Source organism: Delphinus delphis, chromosome 11, assembly GCF_949987515.2.
Source record: "Delphinus delphis chromosome 11, mDelDel1.2, whole genome shotgun sequence".
In the NCBI taxonomy this organism is placed as follows: domain Eukaryota; kingdom Metazoa; phylum Chordata; class Mammalia; order Artiodactyla; family Delphinidae; genus Delphinus; species Delphinus delphis.
The window spans coordinates 68,395,976-68,417,673 of NC_082693.1; the positions used below are offsets into that span (position 1 = coordinate 68,395,976).

Here is a 21,698-nt window from a genome sequence, read left to right on the forward strand (position 1 = left end):
GTGGAGTTAGTCGCCTGCCTATTTTCATATTCATTAGAACTGGGAGGTTGCCCGAGGAGCCCAGCTGAGTTTCAAGATATAAAAGCAACTTCGGGTGCCCCCTTTCCAGCCGGGACGTCTTAAAGGGCTCGGAGCCGGGCAGCTCCCCGCGCCGCAGCGCCTGCTTCCCCTTCGCTCCTCTCTGGCCCTCCCTCCTCCCGCCCCCTCGCTCCCTCCCCCAGCGCGCTCCAGCCTCCGAGCTCCAGTAGCTCCGAGACAGCTTTCCAGGATTATGGAGTTTCTGAGCGAGAAGTTTGCCCTCAAGAGCCCACCGAGTAAAAACAGTAACTTTTACATGGGCGCAGGAGGCGCGTTGGAGCACGTTATGGAGACGCTGGACAATGAGTCCTTTTACAGCAAAGCGTCGGCGGGCAAATGCGTGCAGGCCTTCGGGCCCCTGCCCCGCGCCGAGCATCACGTGCGCCTGGAGAGGACCTCGCCCTGTCAGGACGGCAGCGGTGAGTCCACTGCTCCAGCCGGGGTCGCGGAAGCCCACCCGCAAATCCGGAGTGCGGGGAGTGGTCGGGGCAGGGAGGGAGGAAAGGAAGGAAGAAGGAAGGAAAAAAGGAGGAAGGAAGGAAGGGAGGAAGGAAGGGAGGGAGGGAGGGAGGGGGAGCGAGAGAGCTGGAGGGCGGAGGAAGGCAGTGGAACGCTGCTTATTTTAGGAAGCGGAGTTTTGGTTGCTGCAGAGCCGAGGAAGGAACTCGCACCCGGTTACTTCCGCGCGGTTCTCCTTTCGCTGTCCTCCACGGGTCCTGGAGTCCCTCTATCCAGGACCCCACCGTAAACTGATAGGGCGCTAAATAGAGCATAATTGAGTCAAGACAGCGCGCTTCCTCTGCGAGCCCGCCGAGCTGCCCAGGCAGGAGGAGCTGAAATCCATCACAGCTCGTTAGAGGACGTCACTACCGTCACGAATAAGAAAACTTAGGTGAAAAATGTTTTTTACTTTTCAAGACGCAACGATATTTTTCTTTGTGAAGTTAGAGGGTTACTAGATTAGCTTGTGGGGATCTGTGATTTCTACTTCTTTGGGTTTGCGATACAACAACATACATTTTTGTTAAACGCCAAATCACTTGAAATAGCTTCGGGCAAAGAATCTTCAATATAATCACTCACTCCCGAATTCTGCGTTGTCTATTTTTCTGACTCCACGTAGAAGTCACCTCAGAAGACTTTCGGAATGCTTCTGGATGAAATCTTTAACTTTGGATGGCCAAGTATCTCAAAGTCAAAATGTTATCAAAACAAACCATCTATCTTTTCTATCTTGTAACCCAATACAAACCTATTTTTTTTAGATCGCGACAGCTAAAGCAAGTTTACAATTCCAAGAGGACTTTTCCTTATCATTGTATATATTCAACAGTTAAGCTGTAAGGAGCGGGTTGTTTTAAAATAACAAACGAAATAAGTGTGAAATATTTACAGCAAGCCTGCCGCCCCCTATTCTAATGGTAGTTCAAAATCTGGCAAGGCACCGGCTCATAGAAGCTCCTTTTCTAAATACCTAGTACGCAATAAGCTTAAAAAACGACCTCGTATATTTTACTTATTTTGTTCAACGTTGCAAGTAACTTTTGACTTGCAAGGTCAAATAAAAAATAAAGGCGCAAACAATAGAGTAAATCAGTTAAATCTCAGTCATTTATTTAGGAAGACGCAAAAACAATTTATTTTAATACACTGAAGTTTTGGCTTTCTGGCTGTATTTCACATTGTAATATTTTTATTTTGAAATTTATAGAGGTATACATAAAGTTATTTCTATGGACAGGATTTTTTAAAAAATGGTTCTGAAATGTCCTCTGTTGACAGCTGGATACGACTCAATCATAATTTTTATTTAAATTGTCGGGATTCCAAAAATAAGAAGAGAAATAGGTGATTTTTGATACTTTATCAAGTTTTTAAAGAACATCATACTATTAGGAGGGATTTTAATAGGAAAGTATTAAGTAAGATAAATGTAGGCAACAAGCAGTCCGCTAAATTTAGGAAGTCTTTCTCCTGAGATGCCCTTACCCTCACGCCTGCTTCCCCTCCCCCATCCCTAATTACCGCAGTTCCCCATTTAACTCTGCCCGCGGAGACAAAACCGTATTGTTTGTTAATGTCCAGGCTCTTCTTTCTGTTTAGTTTTACCTCACATCTTTTTTTGCCTAAATACTCTTCCGTATTTAAGTTACCTAGGTACTAGAGTTCAATACATTTGTATGATGATTAAAGCAGTTGTAAAAATACGTCATGAGAGAATTTTAAGATAGACAGAAACGAAAAAAGTATAACAATTCATTGGAAATCATTGTTGTGGCAGGGCTGACTTAAGAAAATGCTTCCCGTGGCATTATGTGCCTCCATTACATTTGTGTGTGTGTGTATGGCACCATATGATATATTTTCGTTTTATATCATACTGCCAAGCATGCACTCAAATCTGGAGGAAATCACTAAAATTAAAGCACCCCTAAACAGAATGCCAGATGACATCCTTTGTAATCTTTTAATAGATGTTTTAATTTCCGTGCTTTACTAGAGGGAAGAGTAAAGCTTTCTGTCTTAAAACATGTTTCATGAGTTAAGCATAAATTTGACAAATTTAGAAAGAACTGCAAATGAGTTTTTAAGCTAAAGAAGTCTACCTAAATCTTATTATTTTCTGTAGGAAACACACACAGAAACTGATGGAAAATTCATTTTTTAACTTAGTAGGTCGCTTTTTGAAATAAAAAATGTAAATGCAGACATGATATACAGTTGAAATATTGGAAATACAGTAGGAAACAATACCATATCTTTATAGTCCATAGGTTTTGTGTGGAGGAGAAACATAACTTTTGAAAAGAGTTTGGATTTTGGTTTACGGATAGTATTTAAAATTGAAATATCCTCTTTGAGCCATGTAAGTAGCTTACTTTTGTCTGCTGTGAATAAATAAGACATATTAAATTTGGCTCACTTAGATTTTTTTGAACTAGAGCGTCTTTTAATTTGATTATAAATTATGTGCATAAACATTACATTAACCCTGGAAAATAGAACTGTGTGTTTTGACAAATTATATGAGTTCCATGTACACATTTTTAGATGATTCTAAACCTGCCCGAAGTGAATTAATAATGTGATGATCAAATTAATACTGGCACAATAAATCATAATGGACCGCTTGCCTGATGCTCTAAATTACTTCAACTTAAGTCCTTCATCCATGTTTTGCAATCCTGAGAACTGTTGTTTTCCCCCTTTGGGTACAGTGAACTATGGGATCACTAAAGTAGAAGGACAGCCTCTTCACACCGAACTAAATAGAGCTATGGACAACTGTAACAGTCTCCGGATGTCTCCCGTGAAAGGGATGCCAGAGAAGGGAGAACTGGATGAACTTGGGGATAAATGTGACAGCAACGTATCCAGCAGTAAGAAGCGGAGACACCGAACCACCTTTACCAGCTTGCAGCTGGAGGAGCTGGAAAAGGTCTTTCAGAAAACCCATTACCCGGATGTATACGTCAGAGAACAGCTTGCTCTGAGGACTGAGCTGACTGAGGCCAGGGTCCAGGTAGGAGCCAAATGAAGGCTTGGGTGTGTGTGTGTTTGGAGGGCGGAGTTGGAGGGGGGATAGCGTTTGATCCATAGTTGTGTTGTACTACAAAGGAAGAAACCGATTCTCCTACTGAAGATGTAGAACGGGGTAGTATGTAAGTGTAGCATGTAAGTCTACTAAAGTTACTTTTTACTTGCAAAGGATTTGACAGCTCGCACACAAGTATAAAAGAAAAGAACACTTGAATTATTACATAGGCATAAAAACTAATGATTATTTTAAAAGAACAGAATATGAACAAATTTCTGATTTCAAAAAGTGATTTTTAAAGGACAAAAAACTAGTCATAGCTATCCAATCTAGTAATCTATATATTTTGTTTTTCTATTTTATCAGCCGTTGAAGTTCTTTTGGGGTTAGATACCCTATATTGGTAACTTATTTGTATAGTGGTCCATACGTCTATAATTTTACTGAGGTTGGGGTTATAATAAAACAAGGAAAAATGAAGCAGTCTCACAAACTCCCAGTTGTTATGTATACCATAAACTATTTTCACTATACATAATTAAAGAAAGATCATATAGTTCATCTACAATTTTCTCGCCCCAGGAATTGCCAGTACATGCCCTTCCATTATAATTTTAAAAATCTAGATAATTTATATGATTTTTGCAGAGGCAATAGGAATAATAATCTTAAAGTAATTTTTAAATATATAAATTCAGTTAAATTATATCTATATGTTATATTCAAATTATAAAATTGGATGATTCAATATACTAAATTTCTTAATAATTTGAAAAAAATTTTAAAATACTGGGTAAAATTCTACCTCCTAAGTGTATTTTATTTTTACTAGCCTTGATATTCGAAACTATATTTTATTCGTTCCTAAGTAACAATAATTCAGGAGAATAACGTTTTTCTTTGTGTGTGTTTTTACTACTCCAAATAAAATAATTTGAATTTTGAAACTCCCATAAACCACTAGAATAGAGAAATAAATAAAAAATTTTTTCTGAGTGGAGTAATAGTATTCCTCCTGAAGATTGAGCCATTGTAAGGCCCTTATACATCAGTAAAGACAACATCTGGTGGTGCAGGAATACCAAGCAGCAGATTTTTGCTTTAGTTTGCGGAGACAAATGGTTACTTTATCTTAGTTCAGGAAGTAAATGTATAGAAAGTCAACGCTAAGGAAGAATTTTAGAACTGTCAAGTGTTAACACAAACCCCCCACATGTGTGTTTTTTGGTCTTGTGTTCATATATGTAAATTAGTTATACTTGTAACCATAGAAAAATGTGTTTACACACACACAGTGATCAGCTGTGCACAAAGCATGTTTTCCCCTTATCATTTCAGCAAGTTCTGATTAATTTTTGTCTAAGAACATGCACAGAGAGCCAGCCTGAACCTAATTTACTCAGATGGTTCTCTTTTCTGCTTTTCACATCAGAGTGGTAATTGGCACCCATTTTAAGGAGACTGTCAAGGTCTTTTTCTCAGTAGAAAAGCCCTCATTACTAAATTCCCTCAGTATGCTCCTGCTGTGGAGAGAGCAAGAAAGTGTGTTCTGTTTTGCTTTGTTGTTGATGTTGTCTTAAGCCCTGAATATAGTGGATAATACACACTTCCCAGCAGTGTTCTAAGAAACCATCTGAACAGGTAGCTGTCTTTGCCTTCTTTCAATTGCTGAAAACTCTTCCAAGTGCCATCTTAAATTTGCAATACATGTTTACGCACCAAACTGAGTATTAATATGTCTCCATAAGTGTGAAGGTAAAGATATAACAGATTAGAATTGAATATGAAAAAGAGTAAAAATTTCAAATAAAGTTTAATGAAAGGCTTTTTACAATTTACATTTTTATACTTCATTTCCAGCTTCTTTCCTAAGTATTTTATATTCTGAATATAGTTCTGTAAAGACTAAAGAGCTTCCTGAAAGCTGCTTATGTAAATTATACATATTGAATATCAAATTATACATATTGAATATAATTTTCTGTATAGAGAGCTGTATTAAAGAGAGCTTTAATACCTTAAAATATTAAAATGATGATTCTGGAAAGCTACAAGTGTGAATTAGTTAATATTTAACCCTCTGAGGAAGATAGGTGTTATAATGGATATTTCATCTATGCAATTAATTAGAGAGATTTGGAAGGCAGTTCAGTGACCCTGTAGAGGCCGTACTAACTCACAGGCTTTCTTGACAGTTGATTATATCTGCCCTGTTTCTTTTTTAATTTACATTACCCGTAGGTCTTTTAAATTGGATAAATGATTTTGAAGATTTTATGAGCATTTTCTATAAGAGAAAATAAGTAAGTGGTGTCATTTACATAATAAACAATTTGTATATTTTAAAACCATAGTTCAGCTTCAGATGATACCATTTTACCCAAAGTCTTTATCATAATCAATATAATATATAATCCTAATGGTTTCTGTTTCTAAATAATCATGATATTTCTGCTGATGCCATATGTTTTAGATATAATCTTTATGTTTACATTTTTCTAAGTTTTTCTAAGTCTGGGTACAACCCAGAAGAGCCAATTGTTTTGACAGACCCAGATATTAATTTGGTTATAGATTGGCTGGGTTAATGTTGTATACATAGCCCCAAACTAAAAAGTTATGAATGTCTTCCAGACTTGTAGCATTCTCTGAGAGAGGGATTATTATCTGTGATAATTTGAAGATACAAGGAATCTTCACGGTCATATAATCTAATTCTTTTTTATTTTCTGTAAATGAAAAAACAGAGGCTCAGATGTATTAAATAAATTTTTGAAAATGTCTTGTCTCTTTGTATTAAATTATATTGCCTCATGGACATGGCACTTGTCAGGGTAAAATAGAAAGTAAAATTTGTGGATCCTTTTCTAATATAAAAAAATTCCCTTTTTAGTAATTATGTTGACCTGGTTTACCTTTCTAATTTGAAGTCTTTGAACATCATATTTGCATTATCAACTATTCCTTGCCTAAAATTCTACTTTTTTAAAAAATTAGGTTTGGTTTCAAAATCGAAGGGCCAAGTGGAGAAAAAGAGAACGTTATGGCCAAATCCAGCAAGCTAAAAGCCACTTTGCTGCCACCTATGACATATCAGTTTTGCCAAGGACTGACAGCTATCCACAGGTATGGTAAACTGCACAGAACACTGAGAGGCATAGGTGTGGTTTGTATATTCTTAAAAGGGCTAGTATAAGCTTTATTATATCTAATAGCCAAGAATGAAAATTTTAATCTCCAAAAGAATTTTTCCATGTTTGTTAGATTTTTATTTTACTAAAATATTTATTTATTTATTTTAATTTATTTTTCTAGAACCATTCATTTAAAAATATTTCAGGGTCTCTTCTTTGGTATACATTGAAACAACTTAAGTAGCATCATTCAGTAGTATGTCTTTTAATTTCTCTACTCACTCCCTTTGTTAACTTTTAAAATACATAAAGCATTGCTTGGCATGCTATCTCTGTGGCTGTTGTTTTATGAACCATACCATAACCTGGTGTCACATGTGGCCTGTGACACCTTCACTTTCACTGAAAACCATCTTTTTTTCAGTTTTAAGTTCCACTTAAAACTGTGTTGTCTTTTCAGCTTTGAATTTGCTCATTGTTTCAAGGAAACATTTAGCCCTTTGTGACATAAAACATATATAGAATTAGTACTGGACATAATTTTTTGAATGTATCATGTTAAGAAAGACTTCTTTTATAATGGGAGCTCTCATCTCATTTCAAAGAATATTTAGAAATTCTTTTTCCTATAATTTTTCCTTTTAATTTAGAGAGGGTTGTTTTTCATACTTTGTAATTCACATAAATAAATTTTGTCTTTCTAATTGGGTATTACTTTTTCCTAATACTGAATTATAATATTCAAAATTGTATTTGATACATGATAAAGGACATGTGTATTATAAGGAACTTTTAAACCATCTGTTATTTCATTCCTGATTGTTTAATGATATGCGTTGTAACAGACTACTTTGAAAACAAATATGTAACATATATGCTGGTAGAATACCTTGATAGTCCAGTAAACAAATCATCTCAGGCCCAAACTTAAGGGTATTCGTTTTCTTTAACTGTAAATTCATACCCTGTGAGCATGAATTCAGTCCTTTAATTTCATGCTATCTTTTTGTTCTTGTGCCTTTCATGATTTTTTAAAACCCTATTTTGAGAACTTCATTCCTCCAGATAAATCCACCAAATTTATTAATGTAATATTATATGCAAACAAGAGCCTTAGAGATCACCTAGTTCAATTCCTTCATTTTAGAAGTCAGGAAACCAGACCCAGATGAGGTAAAAAAAACTGGTCTGTGATCACACAAATGGTTCCTTAGTCTATAAAAGACTGTTACAGCTAAGCCTTGCCACTGCAGTTTGCCAGAAGACCAACATTATGGGTACCTTTTGAATAAATGCCCATACCTACCTTAAGAAGAATCTTGTTTCTTTCACTTTAAAAATTTTATCTTAGAGTAGCTCCTTTATATTTTCTCATATTTTAAAAGCATGTGTATACTCCTGGTTACTTAACATCACAGGGCTAATGAAATTTTATTCACCAAATATTTTGAGTGTCCTAGTTGAGTTCTAAACAAAGTGCTGTGAGGATGTTTGTCCTCTAGGCTGTAAGTGCCGTGAGATCAGGCACTGCTATTTTCCTAGCTGTTAACACGACTGTAGCCCTTACTGTCAGGCACTGTTCTAACTAGGTTCCATATATTAACTCATTTAATCCTTACCACAACCTTATGTAGTAGGTGTTGTTGATTATTCCCATTTTTCTTATGAGGAAACTGAGGCACAGAGAGGTGAGGTATTTACTCACTTTCATTAGTGGTAGTGAACCCAGATTTGAGCAGAGCCAGTCTAGTTCTCAAGGGCAAGATCCTAATTCCCACAATAGACTGTCTCTCCCAGGGAATATGTTTGAATGATTGAATGATTAACTAATACCAAAGGAGCTTAAGTTGCATTATTCAAATTGCAGTTTAGTTCAGGGGAGCAGAGAATGTTCTCACAAACAGTGAAATAACAATTAAAAAAGTAACGGAGATGGCATATACTGCATATAATTTTGAACTACTTGACTGTTGGTGACTTTAGAAATAATAAAGTCACAAATTATGAACTCTTTTCAAATGGACTTTAAACAGTCTTACTGATATGTCCCACAACACTTGACTGTGATGTGTCTTTTTTTCACCTTATTATTTCAATATTCATTCCTTTCCTTGTTACCATTTCTATTTGCCACTTTTCTGCTCCTTGCTTTTGGTTGCCTTATCTCTAACCCCCCTTTCTTCTTTAGTGTATCATAAAACATGTAGAATAGTGCCTGGACCAATTAAGCTCTATACAAAAGCTTAATATAACAATATAACTAGTCACCCTTTTTTCCTAAAATTATCTTGCTACTATGTTATTGTGCCTCATAGCTTGTGACATTAACGATTAGCAGAATGAGGTCACCTAGTAGCTCAGGCAGGAAAGGAAATGGTAAAATCAAATTGTACATTTGATAGTCTTTTTCACTCCAACAAAGGATAAATTAAAAAAAAAATTCCCCTCACAGATAACAGAATTTGCACTAATTCTTCTTGTGGCTTCTCCATAACTTATATACATTGGTTACACCACCTCATAATTTAAGTATGGGAATGCAGAGATCATATGTTGAAGTTATTTTGACAGTGCAATTCATTAACAATGATAAAAATCAGTACTGATGAATCCACACTACTTTTCTGTATTGGTAAGTCATTTAATGTTTGGTTACCAAAAATTCTGAAATCAAGCATCTCCCACTCCCCACTATAGGTATTGGATAAAGTCAGGGGAAAATTCCATTTTAACTTAAAAATATATGGTTGACATTTTTTAGTTTGTTTGAAAAAAAATAATTATGCAAAAATCATGTCTCTCAAGACTCAGCCTAAGGAAATTTTTTTTTTATTATGTGGCTTAAAAATAGAAGTTTTTAATGGGAAAAATAGGAACTGAAATAGAGCCTAACCAACTCAATGCGGTAAGACACTGAATTTGGTTACTGTTACTAATTACAGAAAAAAAATTATTAATTACAAAATGTTGGGACTAGAAAATGTTGGCGGCAGGACAGAAATAAAGAATTAGCAATTTGGCAGGGAAACAAAAGCATACACAGAAATACATCAAAACCAGAAATGGTTTACAAAATGATCTCCTTAAGCCTGCTCATAAAAATAAGCCTGTGTATCATAATCTTACCTAGCATAAAGGTATATGTATATAACATATAATGTTTATTTGTGAATAGTAATTAATATTTTCTAAAATGTTCTAAATACTTTGTTTCCACTGGTCCTCATTACACTATAGTAACAACAGCTGTAACAGTAAAAATAGTAACTACCAGTTGAGGGCTTATTATAAGCCAGGCTTCCTTCTTATAGCCATTAACTCATTGAATTTGAGCCCAAGTTTCTTGAGTTTAGGAGTCCCAGGCTTTTTATGCAACATTATGTTGGAGTCTCCCTAATCCAACATGGTGTTGAAATAGTTCAATTTTGACCCTAAAGCATTGCATTACTTTGGTAAGGAAAAATGCTTTCATTTTTTAAATTTGTAAAATAATAATATAAAACATTTAAAAAATGTAGATACTTCTTAGACTGTTTAAGATATTCTTTTTCTTAAACTTACTCATCATATGTGATAGCAAACAAACAAATAAGAAAGTGAGTGCTATGATGTCAGTAGTAATGTACTCTAAAGGTAGTATATTTTGATGTAGTGAAAAGCTGTTAGTTTTTAAAGCTCTATTTTGGGTCACAATATCAGTTGCCATTTGTCAACACTGTATAGCTAAATTAAATTACTTGATATTCTCCAACACATGATATTTTAGAAAAGAGTCTCCTTGCTTGTGCTAAGTCTGTTTCCCTCTATCCTGAATTCCCTTCCCTTCACCTAAACCATATTTCTTCCATGAAGCCTCCTCTCAATTTTCCCTCAATCAGCGCATCACTTTCTCATTGACATTGTGGTGGATTGTGTAAAATGTCTCCCACACATTTAGAATGTAAAGTATTTAAAAGATGATTCAGTTCTTATTCACATTTGTATCACCACAGTATTAAGCAAATTATGTATACACTGAATAGATGTGAAAAAAGTACTGGTTCACTTCACTATTCAGGAGTACATTATAAAACAAAAACTAGTCTATTTTTAATAAAACAGATGGTTTCTGAATCTCTGATATTAACCAGCTCTGTGGTCTTAAGCAATTAACTTTTCCTCTTTGAAAAGAATAGACTAGAAAGATTTTGTAGACCCCTTGCAGCTTAATTTGTTTTTCTTGCAGAGTTGTTTGCATTTTATCAAACAAATGTATGCCAGGTATTGTTTTAGGCACAGAGGTTATACAAATGATCCAGACAAAATCTCCTGCTTTGTGGACAGATTACAAACTAGATATTACAAATTCTGCAAACACTTCTTGATGCAAACTAGACCCAGAAAACCAAACCAATTAGAGACCTACATAATTTTGTCCTTGAGTTTAAGAAGCAAGCACATATCTATCAACATTAGATTCTAACTTGTTTCTAATTTATCAAAACCAAAGCATTTTTTTTTTTTCCGGTACGCGGGCCTCTCACTGTTGTGGCCTCTCCCGTTGCGGAGCACAGGCTCTGGACGCGCAGGCTCAGTGGCCATGGCTCACGGGCCCAGCCGCTCCGCGGCATGTGGGATCTTCCCAGACCGGGGCACAAACCCGTGTCCCCTGCATCGGCGGGGACTTTCAACCACTGTGCCACCAGGGAAACCCAAAACCAAAGTATTTTTAAAATAATTAATTTTAGTGAATAAAATATTTTCTGTTAAGTTATAAACATTTTCTAGGAGTTTATAGCAGCCTTCATTCTTAAAGAAGAGCTAATTTCATGCCATTAGGTTTAGTTTGGATTAAAAGTACACTAACTTTATCATTTACTAGCTGAGTAACTTTGGGTAAGTCTCCGGGCTTCCTTGATCTTCAGAGTCTTTATTTGTAAGATTGAGGTATTGTTGGTGCTAGAGTTGGTGGTCTTAGTAGTATAGATGATGATGATGATACTTTTTCTGTTATGGAGAGGATTAGAGTGATTTCTAAACAGTCTTTGCAGCTAAATCCTGGGATTTGGGATGGGCCATGGATTCATGTATGACTGTGGGCTGCACAATTAGGGAGTTGTGGATTCAAATCCTGGCTCTGCCACTTAATAGATTTTTAGACCTTTGGCAAATAAATTAACCTCTAGGAACGTTTCTCTTCATTTATAAAATGGTGATACAAGTTCATATGTTATTCGTGAGGATTAAACAAAATAGTTTATGCAGAGTTCTTAGGATATTGCCTAGTACATAATGAGTGCTCAATAGTCATGGTTCTATGATAGCCATTAATCATTATTAATTTTTTTCTGCAGTAGAGAGGTAGCTAAGTGGTTTGAATTTTCCCTTATGTTGTAGCATTTAAGCTCATCCAATCTGTGAGTATATTTACTATTTGGGGATCTAGAGAAAGATCAAATTCAGTTAAATACACTTTCTTCTTTAAATTAGGATGAACAAATATGGTACCTTTGGGAAAATTTGAGTATATTCTTAATCCACCAAAATTATTTTCTCATGAAGAAAATATTTTCATCAAAAATTTCGAAAAAAGCGTTGAAGATTTTCCCACCAAAATTTTCATTGAGGTTTTACTTAGTATATATTGAGAATCATAATTAAATCTATATATTCCAAATGCACTAAAAGACCCATGCAGTATTTTTGCTTTCTGTTGTTTAATTGATGACTTTATAAATATATGCCACTTGGAGTTTGAACATACCAAGAGTTGGATTCAAGTTATAGATAATTTGTAGTAACTGGAGTAATTTTAAAAAACAGATGAAAGCTGTGTAATATTTCTAGTTTAACAAATCTACTTCAAGCATTGTTATTATACAATAAAAGGAAATGTTAAAGTTTCTGTAAAATAGTGATTTGAAGATATTGTGCACCCTACTTTCTTCTCTCACAAGTATCTGTCCTAATCTTAATGTTTACCTTTGCTTAATCTAAATAAGGAATATGAAACTTGTTTTCTTTTACCACTGTGGTTTAGTGATTTAAAGGTATCTGGAGCAGGTTTGTTTTTTGGTTTTTTTCTGGAGCAGGTTTTACCTTTAGAAAAAGTATCACATTTTTATCACTATTATTTCTATTTTCCCCAGATATTTGAAGTAAACAAAGATCCCAAGGTCTTTAAAAAATGTTAATAATATAGCTATACTTGGTGCATTGTGTAATGAACAGTCTCATAGCTGTCAAACAACCAATAAGATGGTCATATATTGTGATACAATAAAACTTCCCTCATGATGAATGGAGGGACAAAAATGTTAACAGCATCAGGTCAGCAGGTCATAGTGGTATTGTACAATTTCTCACTGATTATAAGCACAAATATTTAATATTATAGAAGGACATAATTTATTCAAATTAATATAATTTTTACAATGGATAAAGTTGCTAATTTAATTAAATATATGCATATATATTTTATATAAACACATATAAAGACTATTTCACATACATGTGTATGTTAAAACTAAGTTACGTGTAGTAGGAGGTAGATTTTGTTAGTATCAGGTAAAGGTGCAGCTAGACACAGACAGTGAATAATTCTTTTATTTTGTTGAAAGTACAGGTTCTTTAAAGAGGTAAAGAATATCCTCCAAAAAAAGTAAAGTGCATTCATGTTGTTGACTATGAAAGATTTATTTTTTTTAATGTAATATTCAAATTTAATGTGATTTAAAGACTTTACATAGTCGTAATAACTTAGCTGTTTGTTTTTTTTTTGTTTTTTTTTTTTGCTTTTAATAAGTGACCACTGTTAAAGCATTGTATTTAACTGAATTGGTCATACATATTTTATATTTTAAGAGGAAAGAATAAATCAATAAATTGAGTAGGTTACCAAAATAAGTAATAAATATGAAAATAAATTATTGAGAAGTGCCAGTGTTGCTCATACATATAAAAACTACCTTATAGGAGGATAGAGAAGAACCAGGGGAAATTAAGCATCAAAGTCTGAGAAGTCTATGAGAACAGACTTGCAGATTAAAACCTACAGTTCAAACCATTATTGTTAGTGTGACCCTCAGGATATACTTTAATCCAGAATTTTATGTGTGCCATATTTATTAGGCCACGTGTGTCTGTGGGCTTTCTTTTTTCTTTTAAATTATGGAGCGTTAAATAGAAAAAAATCTTTGTGCAAATGCACAGTTGAATTAGAAATCACAAAAATAAAATTCAAATTATAGTTAACACAAATACAAGATGAATATAATTGATAACTTTACTCGCGATTTTAAGAATAAATTCAAATCTCGTACATGACACCATGTGGGACTCTCTAAGATTAAAAATATACTGTGTAAATACTTCAAGTGTTTGCGTATTTGATTTACATTTTAAGTTAATAATTCACAAAGAAAACTTAATTTATATTATAATTTTTTTCTTATAATTGTAAATTTTTAATAGATGAATTGTCATTAAAAATGAATCAGCAATAGTTACCATGCATGTATTAAAATACATGAAAAATAAGGTGACAAATAGTTGGAAAATACTTCATATGATAATTGTTGCTGGATAATTATTTAAAAAATAGCAAATGCTAGGTGCTTTGATTTTATTCTCTCCTTAAGTGAGTTGATTTGAAAAGTTTCATTTTAGGCATGTAGGGTGAGATTTTCTATGAATCTTTTTTTAAAAATGATCACAATTAATACAAAATTTGAGAACACATTCAACACTAAAGGAAACGAGAAATGTTCTTAATGCTTCCTCTGTCTTTGACTTGGAGCATATTTCAAATATTATTCGAATAATACAAAATTTAAATACCTTTATATGGTATCATTCTTAAAATTTTCAGACATTAACATTTCTCATGAGACTTAGTGCTTTTAATTTTTGCACTAATGAGATATATACTTTTATTTTTTCTATATAGCAGTTTTCTTCTCAGTTCATTAATATCATATGACTATTATATCTAGTAGTGATTTTTTTTAACAGAAAAGGCATTCTTTCTTGTTTAAAATCCCTGTATACATTTCTAAGATGAAATTTTATTTAAGAACTCAAAGTAGCAATGAATACTTAACATGTGGTCCTTTTCTGATGAATAAATAATTTCTAATCCCTTCAACTTAATAGTACCATGTGCTGAAAACATATATTTTTGGAATTTTTGAAATGTAAATTGATTCCCCCCAAATCTTAGTATTTGTATATTATCTTAAATTTTTTTCATTACAATTCCACTAATAAGAGGGCACTGATGAAAACATACCCTCATTTCTATCTCAGGTAGTACCTAAACTTGCTCAGATTGATCTTTTCACTGCGTAATTAATTCAAGTTGGGATTTTTTTTTTTTTTCCAGATGCACAAAGTCTCAGTGTGTGTTATTCACTGGTAGCAAATTCACTATTTAGAAAAACACTTATACCCCTTCTCCCTGCCAGCAGCTTACTGATGTAGTTAATAGAAAAGTTAATGGGACCCTAAGTTTAGACAACAGCTAAAAATATCTGCAAGTTACTAAGCATATGATTCTTTTAATATTTTATCCCTCTAAATTTTAAAGGAACAGATATGCTAATAAAGAATGTAATGGTCTCTTAAAAAATTGAACTGCTTTTGTAAACAGTGATGTTTTCATTCTTAAAAGAGACCATATAAGAAATCAGGTAAATTAAATTATATAGTGATAATGTGGTAATAAATCTATATAGTAAGTATTCAATAATATTCAGAGTAGTCAATAAATGTAAACATTCTGTCAAACAGGAAAAACCAAAGTCAACTTTCAGATTTTAATGCAAAGAAGCTATTGCTATAACATCATCACAAATACCTCTTTGTGAATCCCTGATCTCTGTCTTTTTATAGCAACCTTTTAACTCCCTCAGGGAAGTGTTGGGGCTGTGATGTGAGGGTAGTGTGAGGATAGGATAATATGTGTATCGTGATGTGTGTGTGTGTCTATGTATGTGTGTACATGTAGATGTTGGTGGCTGGTAGAAACAGTGTATATGTAGAGGAGTAAGGTTAAATAAACTTGTTTTAGTAGAAAAATAGTTGGTTTTAGAGATGCTCTAAAATTAAGGAACAGTTATTACTCATATATGCTCACATTTTTCAGTATTTCTATTAAATCCAGATTAAATTCCATTGGCTAGTGTCTCAATAAATACCACTAACAGTAGGATATAGAGTATATAAATCAGGAAACTATTTGCTTTTTTTTACACATCATGCTACTTTACAACTAAGGGAAAGACTAATAAACTTACATTAAAAGGTTTTTTAAAAGTATGAAAAATTCCCCACTACAATAAAATCAGCAAATATATTAGAAATATACACCAAATTTAGCATACTAAAATTTCTTTACAGTTTTGGTTATATAAAGAATATGTCTGTATCAAGTTTCCATGATGAAGGTAAATGAAATTTATAATTTCCTATCCATGATTTACCCTATTCAATTCATGACATATATAGATCCACAGTGAAGAACTCTTAATATATATGTGTATACTTATATATCACCCCTCTCCTTCCTAGCCATTGCTTTTAATTCCTTGAAAGGAAAGTGAACGTTAAATGAATTTGATTTGTTTGGAAAGAGACAAAAAAATCAACTTTCCTCCAAAATTCAAAGTTATGGAATAATTAAGTTTTTACGTGATTAGAAAAACATTAAGGGGCAGACGTTCAAAGTGGAGAGTTCTAAGTCAGCTGAACTTCCATTCATGCTAATGGGAAGTAGTTGGCTAAGTTCCCTGGACAGTGCTTTGAACATACCATCAGAACTTTAAAAAATGCTGTGAACCGCATTAAAACATTGAATATTTTTAGATTATCCACTCCTTTTAAACACAAAGAAGAAAAAATGGAAAGGCAAGCAGTCTTTTTTTCTCATTTTTCTTTTCTTTTTTTTTTAAGCACACGTGAAAAAAGGATGTGGACATGATTCAGTAATGCTGTTCCTGGTTGTAAAGCCCTTGAATATTATACAGTTAGAAGCCTACAAAAAAATTATTTGGTGTCAGTGAACTAGTCTAAAACTAGTCTAAAAAAAAAGAAAAGTAGTGATCTTATTTAGAAAAAAGTGCATTCTTTCATTCCAAAATTTCACAGCAAATACAGTATTTTTAATAAGTCAGAGAGTAAGATTTTTGTATGACTTCTCTGTTGACAAATATATACGCAGTTTTAGACAATATGTGTCGATTCTAGCGCATCATTTTAAAATGATCACTTACAAGAATAGGATTGGTGGAGGGATGGAGGAGGCATAGAACGAGCCCACTTGGACAGCAGTAGATTTATTAAACCACAAGCTCAAACGACTTTGTTGTTCAATCAAATATCGCCTTCAAATATTAACAGAAGTAGATGATCTAGAACAAAGATGATACCTGCTGGGTTATCCCTACGGTGATCAGACGACATCTAGATTATATTCTGTTGTCAGTGCTGGATGTTAATAAGGGTGAAGGGTGTTGACAACCTCTAGCATATCCAGAGGAACGTGACTGGAATGATACCGTCTGGAAATCATGTCATATGAGGAATCCTTAGAGGAAAGAGACTTGTGATTGTATAATAGTCACCTGATGATATTTGAAGGTTTTCCCATGTAAGAAGGATGCTACTTATTCTGTATCATTTTAAGGGACAGACATAGAAGAGATAGATAGAGGAGAAAGATAACAGTCACTTTTTTACAGAGCTCTCCAAAAGGGAATGGAATGTTTTTTAAACAGGGTGAGCTTCTTATCACAGGAATCGAACATAATTGAAAATGTACAAGGGTTTTTTGCATTTGGAAAGAAGCTGGACTTCAATAGCGTTTCCTGATCCTAGGTGATTTTAGGAATTGCTTGTGTGTATTACTATTGCCATTATTTTAGTACAAATCCCCTCGGCCACACCCCCTGCTTAATGAATCAGAATCTCCAGGAAGATACATCTGTGGTGGATAGTAAGTGTTTAACAGAAAAAAAAAAACAAAAAGCTGCCTAGGGAAATATAGTCAACAGGGTCCAGCTTTGTAATTTTCATGATTTCTGTTAAGATTGTGTAGTATGGTGATTCTAGCATTCAAATCAGGAAAAAAAATTTAGATATATTAGCATAAATTGTCCATAAAGCTTTGATTACATCTGCAAGATGGATCAGTCCAAATTTCATATTCTTGGAGATTTTTCCATTATTTAATAAATGTATATAAAGGGTTTTTCATATGCTGTGTTAGGCCTGGGGATGAGAAAACGGTTGTGAGTGATCATTGGGAATTTTGCTTTCAGAAAGTGGAGTCTATGAACAACCCGAAACTTAGGGTTATTAATAAGTAAATAACAATTTCAAGTCATAAGACTAGTTTTTATGTCATTGTAGCATTTATAAGATTTCTTGGGTTCAGATTTGACCTCTGCCATTGCAGTTATGCCATCTTGGGTGAGATTCTTAAACTCTTTGTTCTATAGTTGTACCTTTTACGAAATGGGGATAGTAAAAGCACATACCTTTTCCGATGTCAAAACGATTAGAAGTCTTCATCATGCTTTTAACATAATGCTTGACAAATGGTAATTAATTGATAACTGTTAGCTATCATGAGCGTGATCTTGATCGTCATCATCAGATGTTTTAAACATCCAGAGGGAATGCTTCAGAGGAAGCAAAACCTCAGTTCACTGGGGATATTATTTTTTATGATTTGCATCTAACTTTAATATAGAAACCAACTAGATCCCCAAAGTCTAATGAAAACATGCCAGAAATTTGAAAATCAAAGAAAGGCTGGGAAGAGAGGGGTGATAGAGATCATGGAAACAGGGCATAGCAGTAAAAGCATGTGACAGCATCACTACCCATGAGAATATTTGGGTATCCCCTCAAGTCCAACTAAAGTATTGCTGTTTGTAAATTGCTTTATTAATCTGTTCTGTTCAGAAGACATTTCTATATGTTGTATTTCATGAAAAGTAACTCATTTAACTTGCTTGATCATGTTCAGGTAAGAAGTTTTGATCAAAATAACAATATTTGCTCATGTCGTGGAAAGTGGAGAATTTCTTTTCATTTTATACATAGATTACTGTTAATCCTTTCAGGGGAAAAATATTTTAAATTTAAATTCATAGATTTCCTTCCTTGCTTTTACTCTCCTTATTTTTTCTTTTTGACTGAGTTGTTAAATATATTTCTATGCATTTGGCATACAAGTAGATGATTTTAATAATAAATTCTAGCAACACTGTGTATAAGTTGAGGGATCCTTTAACAAACATAAAATGTAAATAATCTTTCTCCACCACTATCTTGCCTTGCATTTATTTTTTCAAAAGTAAGCAAGCAAGTTCACTTTCATTTCCTGAAAGCCCTTTTGTCAGACATATGACTGTGGTTTTTGCAGTGTAGCACAATGATTGAATGTCAGAGGAAAATCACCCAGATCAAGTTAGAAGAGCTAGTTTGACAGACTAATGACATTAACAGCCCCTCCTGTTGGTTTGAGATACATAACTCAGCAGTCACTGGCACCAATCATCATACTTTGGCTAAAGTGGGAGATATACACTAGAATGAGCCAAAATTAAAACAGCATAGCCCATGACGATTTAAGGATTGATAATGTATGCAAATCGTGATGGACAGCTAGCTAGATAGCTAGCTAGATGTCTATAGGTATCTCTCACAGATTTGACATATTTAAAGCAGCTTAGAAAATATTTATATAAAGAACTATTAAACAATACTAAAATGAGCACCTTGCCAACCGCTGAAGCACCACCTAAGGGATAATATTTGTTGTTCAGTTTAGAACTGGTTGTGATCCTTTCTAAGTGACAGAGTAACATCTCTACAGTGTAATCTAGAAGTTTCATCAACATATTTTTGGCTATTAATTGAAAATAAGTTGTCTTAAAAAATATGGCTTCAGCTTGGGTGTTGTAAGACTATAGCAGAGGCTATATGTAGCAGACTGAAATTTCTATGTAAAAATAAATATGAGAAAACAGTTCTTGTATACGTGTGGAAATAATTGATGATTCCATTCTAATTATGATTTTAAAAGAGAAAAGAAAGTCAGATGGGATAAACATATTTATTGTTGTTGTGTTCTAGTCTAAATCTATTGTAATAATACTGTATAAGGCATATAATTTTTAAATTTCGTTTTCTAAGGCTGCATCTCTCTGCCATGCTATACCAAGCAACATTTTCCTTTTTTCCCAGCTCCTGCCGTTTATCAGGATTTTCTCTGTGCTTCTCAGTCATGCATGTGATCACTTTTGTTTTGCCCTTCTTTAAATAGCTAGTTTAATATACCTCCTATTTAGAATTCATAGTATACAAATTCTACTTAATGTTTCTTTTACATGCTAGTAACTTTAGAGAAATTTGTATTTGCTGATAATATTGCACTGAAATGTTTCCTGTAGAGATTTAATGAGATGAGATGTGAATTTCTTGGGCACAAATGATAACCCAGTTTTCAATCTTATATAAGATGTTATCTAGTACTTTATTTGTATTCATATGATATTTTTTGCTAATACTTGCATATTTTTCTCAATTGTGCTTTCATTATTGGGTAATAGTCAAGTTTTAGAATTCTAAATCTGTTCTACATGTCATACTTATGCTGCAACCTCAGTATATCACATATAAATCATAGAATAAATGTTTAAAATATGTGTATAATTGTCCTTTTCACAGAGCTATGTATTCAAGACTATAGGATATGAAAAACAATGAAACAGTGAACATTTTCCAAAATGAGTTTGATCAAAAATATCTCTGAAGAACAAACAGCCTCGTATCAGCATTGGTTTCCAGCACAAACTACCACATCAAGAGTCCAGATGTGGAATTTAAAAAAACAAACGCAATTGTGTAATTTTGTTTAGAAAGATGAAAACTATATTTAAACTTCAAACCATATTCTTAACCACTTTTCTAAGCACATGAATTGGTCAGGAATCATGACTAAATCTTCCAGATTTCATTTTAAAAATCATGACTATAAAAAGAATACTCGAGATTGACATGTTTTGAGAGTATTTTATGTGGTCAAATATGTGGGTTTTGGTGATCCATTCCAGTATAACAAACTAGAAGAATCTTTCAAATAACTATTTTTCAGTAATTGCTTGATGTACTCAGAATGAAATTACAGACCACCCAACAGGAGCAAACAACTGAACAACTAACAAAAAAATGAACAACTAACAAAACTTCGTAAATACAGTTTCACAAAAGTAAGGGAACAAAAGTGAGAACGTGTAAATGTAATATTTGTTGTTTTATATATTCCAGATTCAGAACAATCTGTGGGCAGGAAATGCAAGTGGTGGTTCTGTGGTCACTTCATGCATGTTGCCACGTGACACTTCCTCCTGTATGACACCTTACTCTCACTCGCCTCGGACAGATTCCAGTTACACAGGGTTTTCAAACCACCAGAACCAGTTCAGCCATGTGCCCCTCAACAATTTCTTCACTGACTCTCTTCTTACCGGGGCTACCAATGGACATGCATTTGAAACAAAGCCAGAGTTTGAAAGGAGGTCCTCCAGTATCGCAGTTCTTCGAATGAAAGCCAAGGAGCACACTGCCAATATTTCATGGGCCATGTAACATACAGTACTCTTTTCTTTTTCTCTTAATGGCAAAGTAAAACATTCTTATTTCTCATATTTAAAGGATACCACAATAAGCTGCTGTGTGTGGAATTGCTAAAGGTCAAGATATACAGTGAGACCAGCTTAAATGAATAGTTGTTATTATTTAACATTAAAATCTAAGAATGAACCTCTGAAAAGACTAAATAGGTTTACCATGCACCCGTCTCCACAAACTCTGTTTTAGTAGTAAGATTTTTTTTCTATTGTACGAGTCAATGAAATATGATCATGCAGCTTCTGAAAAGAATAAATGTATTAAACAAA

The 21,698-nt window shown here is 33.8% G+C and overlaps 1 protein-coding gene across 1 annotated transcript; it reads left to right on the top strand.

The window, feature by feature from the left end:
• The first annotated feature begins 271 nt into the window (after positions 1–271).
• ALX1 (ALX homeobox 1) lies at positions 272–21,387 on the top strand. The gene is made up of 4 exons (XM_060023873.1): positions 272–497; positions 3,297–3,601; positions 6,614–6,742; positions 21,067–21,387. The coding sequence occupies exons 1-4, from the start codon at positions 272–274 to the stop codon at positions 21,385–21,387; spliced, it is 981 nt and encodes a 326-aa protein (XP_059879856.1).
• The last annotated feature ends 311 nt before the right edge of the window (positions 21,388–21,698 follow it).

Bases quoted from the DNA above. Each gene is read 5' to 3' on its own strand.
- ALX1 (XM_060023873.1), top strand. From the start codon at position 272: ATGGAGTTTCTGAGCGAGAAGTTTGCCCTCAAGAGCCCACCGAGTAAA. The intron at 498-3,296 runs GTGAGTCCACTG...CTTTGGGTACAG, and splicing joins GCCCTGTCAGGACGGCAGCG to TGAACTATGGGATCACTAAA. The intron at 3,602-6,613 runs GTAGGAGCCAAA...TTAAAAAATTAG, and splicing joins TGACTGAGGCCAGGGTCCAG to GTTTGGTTTCAAAATCGAAG.